Raw genomic sequence first — 7033 nt, 5'->3', positions numbered from 1 at the left:
GACATACAATAAATATATAATTGAGGACCGGAGTGAGTAGGTCGTATGACATATATCCATTTGGACGAAGGGAGTGCATACTATATTACTATGCACATACGAGAGTCGTTGGGTCCATACACCTGATCCATTCAAATACACACCAGGTCCATACACCATCAGTCCATCACAAAGAGAAACACCCGGTCCATACCGATCGCTCCACAGTCTATACCCGCACGCACGGCCTTCGATTTGTTTCCTGACCATTCTTCGCGCGCCACCTACCAGGCTACTACGCGGTCCACGCGCTTCTCCTCTGACCCTGCCATCCCCTCTCTTCTCGTCGGCGGCTTCCCTGGCTCCGGCGACCGGCCGGCGCCTGGCAGGTGAAAACCCCGCGCTCTCGCTGGCGATGCGGAGTACCGTAGCACAGCAAACCTAGCAGTAATTGATACTAGTCTACAAGAATTTCTGATATCTCAAGCATGCTTTTCTGTTTCTGCTCCTAGGTGTACACATCAGTAATTGGAATGGCTTCTTCGAAGCTTCAAGCCCTTTGGAACCATCCTGCTGGCCCCAAAACCAGTTAGTGCCATTCTTACCACCATTAACTTTGCAGCTATTTGATCATCTGGTTGCAGCATGCTTGCAGTTATCCTGCTGGCCCCAAAACCATCCTGATCGCATTTGAGCATCTATTATTATGTACAACTAGAAACCTTGATAATGACCCCCTGTTTGCCATTGCCGACCACATAATCCTCTTGGTAGAATCTTCCGGTTCTGAAGTGGTTGCTGTCAGAATCTCAATGTTGCCTTTGTTCTCCTGTCTCTGGATTTTATGTATTTTCCTCCTGTGCCCTTTCAGTCTCATATTGTGTTGCTGCGTTGGGATTTCCAGGTTGTTGGCATCTTTTAAATGTGAAAATAATATTTGTCAGTGTGTGTGTTTACTCTGTTTTCTCGTTTCAGCAGTTCAGGAGGTTGTTAAATTTTTGTCAACGAAATAACACGGAGATAAACAATACTACCACCGCCAAGAAACGAAATAACACGGAGATAAACAATACTACCACCGCTAAGAAACGAAATAACAGTCAGGCTAAGGACATCACACAATTGAACATGAAACCAACAAATCCTAGAGCCAACAACTATTCAGAATCCTTCTACAAACGGCTGTTGTCCTTAACTTTTAAATTGCCCTATGATCCATTAGATTCTGGTAGTTGCGAGTTCCACTTCCTCCTCACTTTCAAGGAGTAAGCACCTTCGCACAGCCGTTCATGCTAAAACTCCGCAATGTGGTATGTGGAGCCAAGAACCTGTTATGTCCATGATTCTTCTGGCCAGGTTATCTTTAGCAAGTTTGACAGTCGGGGTTACAAAATCCCTCAGAGGTCGTTTGGTATCCATCATTTGGGCCTGGAATTTATTTTGGAATTCCATAGGTGGGTTGTTTGGTTGCCACAGAATTAGGCTGTCATTTCATTTAGGAAATCCAGCAAAATGACGCCATGGGTAAACACAATTCCAAGCTGAGACCTGTCATTTGCGTTTCTCTATAGAAGCCATTTACAAATTCAATATTGAATTCTGCTGTCATTTGCAATTCCTGTGGCAACCAAACAAGTGTCCATTTCTGGAATTACAATATAAATGAAATGAATACATGTATTCATTTCAAAATGCTACAAACGAAATGAAAGCCTGGCTTCCAAACGACTTCTCATATAATTTTACCCCTCAACCAAGGCATCTCTCATATTGGTCCAGAAAAACCTAGTTGCAGGACTCTAAGGAGCATACAGCGATCTATAATTCACCATACAACTGATATATCCATACCCTTTGCTCTCATGTCTCAAAATTTTCATGGTAAGCTTGGCGTATGAAAATATTTACTGATATTGCATTGCTAGTTCATATTAGTGAAGATGTTTTCTTTTTTAGTATTGTGAATTATTGCCAATTATGATGGCCAATACTTGGCATTTCTTTTGCACTAAACTATGATGCATATCTAAGTATCACTTGAGAGTTCGATATGATCTGGCCTTCATTGCAGTTCATTTTTGGGCTCCAACATTTAAATGGGGGATCAGCATTGCGAACGTTGCCGACTTTGCCAAGCCTACTGAAAAGATATCCTATCCCCAGCAAGTCGGTATGTTTAAGTTATCTAGTCAAATCCTGCACCAGCATATCAGACGGGCATGCTGTTGGTTTGCCGTCTATTATTCTTGTGTGCTGCTCACATGCTTTGTTCTGTTACATGGTGTGCAGTTATTACTTGCACCGGAATCATCTGGTCACGCTACAGCACGGTTATCACACCGGTAAGCCATAGATACTTGTTACATATACTATATTAGGCTATGTTTGGTAGCAAAGTATTTTTGAAGTTTTTGGGAAATACCACAGTTTTCTAAATTGTTGCAGTTTAGAATACTTTGATGTGTTTGGGAGTGATGAAAAACTGTTGTATTAATACTGAAGTATCCTAGAAACCGTGGTTTTTTGAAGTATTAAAAAACAACTTTGGACCTCTTTTTCCTGAAACGGAGAAAGGTAGAAAAATCAACTTTGCCGAAAGTGAGAAATACTTATAGTATCACAAAACTGCAGTATTCCTCCCCCGTGCACTGAAATACTTCAGTTTTGAGAAAACTTCATTGCCAAACTAGGCCTTACTGTCCATTTTCATTACGATGTGCACTGAAACGTATAAAGTGATGTGGATTAGATATATCTTAACTGAAATATATTCGTTTTAAGCCTCAACATTTCTTGCTACTAAGATATATTTTTTGCATCAATCTTCCCGGTTGTACTGCATTTACTTGATGGCTCCCAGGACTGGGCTGTTGGTATTCAGTTGCTTGTCGAATATGTGGCTCATATACCTGTTCGTGAATTACCCAGAGCTGATACATCTTTTTTCTGAGGGAGCCCAAAGCTGATTCATCTTTTTTTGAGGGAGCCCAAAGCTGATACATCTTTTTTTGAGGGAGACCAAACCTGATACATCTTTTTTTGAGGGAGCCCAAAGCTGATACATCTTGATTCTGCATGTTATTTTTATTTCCTGCCCAAGGAGGCTTTTCTTTGTTAGAGCACCCACTGTTCCTGTGCTGTTTCCTGTTCCAATTCTTGTCATCTCACGCTATACTCTTTTTTCAGAAAAACTGGAACCTTTTCAGCGTTAGCCTTGCGATGGCCGGTACAGGATTGTATCAGCTCTCCCGTAAAATAAGGTTTGTTACGGTGCTAGCTAATCCGTGACATCCAATTTGTTGCAGAATATTAAGATGACGCTGTTTGTGTTGGTTGATCTCCTCTGCATTGCAGGGAAGACTGCTTTTCAGACGAAAAGGAGGTAGCTGCTGCGTCGGTGGAAGGATAATGACACGACCGACCGGTTTGATCAATTTCAATGTCATGCTTGCTACCTTGGAGTCGGTTTGAGCTGCACTGCGGAGAATGTTGAAACATGAACCCGTAATCAAAATAATCAATGTTAATGCATTGTGCCGCAAAAAGACATGAAAATGTCAACTGCCCCATTGTATTACTGTTTGAGCAAAATTAAAGCGTTGCATATGCAAGCAACTCGTGGTGAGTTAGCCATTCCCCAGATTATGTCACGAATCAGTGGCGGAATACAAGTTCAGATGCACGAATTTGAAGTTCTTTTTTTTGAAAATAAAATAAATAACGAATTTTAAGTTCTAAAAGCTTATCTAGTAGGTGATGTAAATACGGCATAATAACCGTTCGAAAAACCTTGAAATCAGGCAATCGATCAAGCGCTAGCGATCTGTCGTCTGCCCCACGCGCTACTTTCTTCTCTGGTCCCGTCCAAGCCCACGGCACAGTTGGCTAGCATTTTCCCGTGCACTGCTATCCGCTCTCGAAGAGATGCGGCGTGAGAGGCTGCTAGGAAACATATAGCTAAAAAAACATGCTAGCTACTTTTCGTATTATTTTTTATTTGTGGTGCTATAAGAAATGCCATTGATTTAGAATTTTTATGTTATATATAAAACTTTTTTGACACACCAGTGTCTCGTTTGTCTTTAGCTGCAAACATACAAGCAAGATGCTTGGATGACTCTTGGTGTATGCTAAAAAAAATATTGTGAATCTGACTTGTTGGAGTTGCCAGCTTGCTCCGTGCTGATACAATTCAGCTTCCCGAACGGCCTTCCTCTCTTGTTATTGATGTTGGTGTAGTTCACTGAAGATGGAGTTTTTGTGTGGAACTAAAAGCTTATCATGCTTTGACTTATATGTTAATACATGGAGAATTACTTATCTCAAGAGTATGAAGTAAAGAGGAGAATTCATTATGTATCTGGAGAGATTGTGATACAGTCTGGAGAAGATAAAGTGGAAGACAGGGTTTTGTATTCTCAAAGACCTAATCTCAAGCGCATTGGTATACCACACATAGTCAAGTGACCTCGTGGTATGGTGAGAATTTATCAGTTGCGACTGTTGAACTAACACATAAACTATGTGTTTGGTATGTCTACGTGGGTTAGGTATTTTTGTATAGGCTTGCACCATAAGGAAGATTTGATTTCATACATCCATGAGAGGATGATATCAAGTGGTGATCGTCATGAAGGTTGAGAGGCGCAAGTATAATATGAGCATCTAGAAGATATCACATGACTAAAAGCTCGATGCCCATTTGGTGTTGATGTACATGCGAAGATGTACCTAAGTGAGGCTTTCCTGTAGTGGAGTATGGGGGAGAAATGTGCGGGATTTCACAAAGCAAATGTATCCATGAAAGGTGTTTCATCTTGACACAAGCATGACCTCCATCATCTAGCGCAAGTGAAACACGCAAGGCAACTTGATAGATTTTCCATTTTACCGATCTTGAGGTGGTTGTTAGAAGACCAGGTTAAAGATTTTATAGCCATATTATCAACAGGGCTCTCGATTCAGTAGCTTGTATCATATCATTCTTAGAGATTTCAAACATTTACATTATTGGCATCATCTTTCTTGATTGTTATTTTCCTTTTTTTTACGTGGGGTTTTAGAGATTATGCTTCCGTACGAGCCCAAGTTCATCCAAAATATATTCTGTATGAAAATATTATAGTGTTTTTATTGTTGGAGGTTTTACATGTTATTATTTAATTAAAACTAGAGTGTGAAAGGATCATATGGGAACCTAGAGGGGGTGAATATGTGCTAATCAAAATTTAATTCATTTTCAATTTAGGCTTGACGCAAAAGGTAAATTCTCTAGATATGCAACTACATGAACTTGCCTATATGAAAAGGTGCAAGCAAGTAAACAAAATAGAAGTAGTGAAGTGTGGTAGAGGATTTAGGTAACCAAGAGTGAAACATGTGGAGACACTGGGATGATTCCCGTAGTTCCTTTTTTTTAAGGGGAAGTACGTCTACATTTGAGGGATATGGCGCAAAGAAGGCCAACCAACGCCAACAAGGCCTCACCCTATTTTCCGGTGAGAAAACCATAAAGGCTAGCAACCGGAATCTTTACACAAAGCTTGGGGAACGCATCCACAACCAAATTGGAGGCTCCCAAGGTTCATCCATGGAGCTCTTACAATGAACAAGCTCTGGGGTGACTTTTGACAAATCTAGGGTTTCACAACTTGAATCTTGAACGAAAGAGGTGGGGTACATAATACCCTTTGGTGAAAGTGTAGATCTAGGGTTTCTTCCTTGATTCCCAAAAGGGCAACAAGTTTGGGTGGATGTGGGAGGAGATCTAGAAGCTCTAAGCTTTGAAACAAGTGAGAAGAGAGTAAAAGCCGCAGTCTACCAATGAGGAAGAAGGGTGCTATTTATAGCTTCCCCGGAAATGTTGTCGTTAGGGACGACTTTCCCCGAGTGTCCTGTCTGGGGAGATCGTAGTCTCTGGACTCACTGTGTAAAAAAAACCAGACTGACGAGAGTCTCTGGTGCCAGGGTGAAACCCTTCGAACCAACACCACTAGCTAAGGCAGAGGCGAACCTCTGCTCAAACACCAAGGTCCAGAGGCTTTCTGACCTATGAGGGGTGAAGTCTTCGGTCCTTGGGACACTGGAGTCTCCCGTCCGGTTCGCCTCCTCATAGAAGGGTCGGAGTCTACGTACAGAGTTTCCGATGTCAGGGTGAAACCCTATCGAACACCAAGGTTCGGAGGCTTTCCTGGAGTCTCCGACCTATTAGGGACGAAGTCTTCGGTCCTTGGATCATTGGAGTCTACCGTCCAGTTCGCCTCGACATAGAAGGGCCGGAGTCTCCGGACGGAGTCTCCGATGTCAGGGTGAAACCCTATGGACCGGAACCAGAAGATGAGGCAGAGGTGATCAAACTTCAGGGTCTCGAGTTTTTCCCGCGGTCTCCGGTCTAAAGCTCCTCAACAACAGCATTTCTAGAGTCACTATCCCTAAGCATTCAATCACCCCTCAAAGAACAGCAAAGACACCTACATCCACACGACCTAAAACTGCAGACGTCTTGAGCTTTTTTACTTTTGAGGGGTCGATCACCATCTTGTGTTTGATATAGGTTTTACCTAAAACACTTAGCACAACAGTTAAAACTCCGAATGTTGTTATCAAACGCACAAAACCCACTTAGAGAAGGAAATGCCCTTTCAGAGAGGTCAAACCTTTCCTCTGCTCCCTGTGAAGATTCTGAGCATGTTGTTAGCTTCGAAACAAGTGCAAGTTCATCAAACTCAAAGTCGAGATGCTTAAAGTATCGCGTTTTTCATGAACACATGTTCTTATTTCTATGGTCGTGTTGCTACAGGACCTGCGCGGCCAATGCTCAAGATTGTTTGCTTTGCCGCGGCCTGGATGATAACGGTTGGATTTAGGCCCCTATAGCGTTTTCCATTTGCTACCTTTCTTGTTTAGAGGGAATGCCATTTGGCTAGCTTTATTGATGTAAAACACTTACATAGTTTACCAGTGACTTATGAGTGTTGTCCGCCTCGGCCGCCTCCCGCATTGGCCAGTTCTACAACTGCTCCTCCCACCGGAGTACGCTATCGATCGCCCCTCT

The 7033-nt window shown here is 42.3% G+C and overlaps 1 protein-coding gene across 1 annotated transcript; it reads left to right on the top strand.

Annotated features, from left to right (window-relative positions):
• Positions 1–230: 230 nt before the first annotated feature.
• LOC124669980 (mitochondrial pyruvate carrier 4-like) lies at positions 231–3594 on the top strand. The gene is made up of 6 exons (XM_047206506.1): positions 231–368; positions 492–567; positions 2051–2149; positions 2269–2321; positions 3166–3239; positions 3334–3594. Exons 2-6 carry the CDS (start codon positions 513–515, stop codon positions 3386–3388), a joined length of 336 nt encoding a protein of 111 aa, XP_047062462.1. The 5' UTR covers positions 231–368; positions 492–512; the 3' UTR covers positions 3389–3594.
• The last annotated feature ends 3439 nt before the right edge of the window (positions 3595–7033 follow it).

Source organism: Lolium rigidum, chromosome 1 (genome assembly GCF_022539505.1).
Source record: "Lolium rigidum isolate FL_2022 chromosome 1, APGP_CSIRO_Lrig_0.1, whole genome shotgun sequence".
In the NCBI taxonomy this organism is placed as follows: Eukaryota; Viridiplantae; Streptophyta; class Magnoliopsida; order Poales; family Poaceae; genus Lolium; species Lolium rigidum.
Note: the sequence above shows the minus strand (reverse complement) of the source record. Positions and strands in the feature narration are given on the sequence as shown.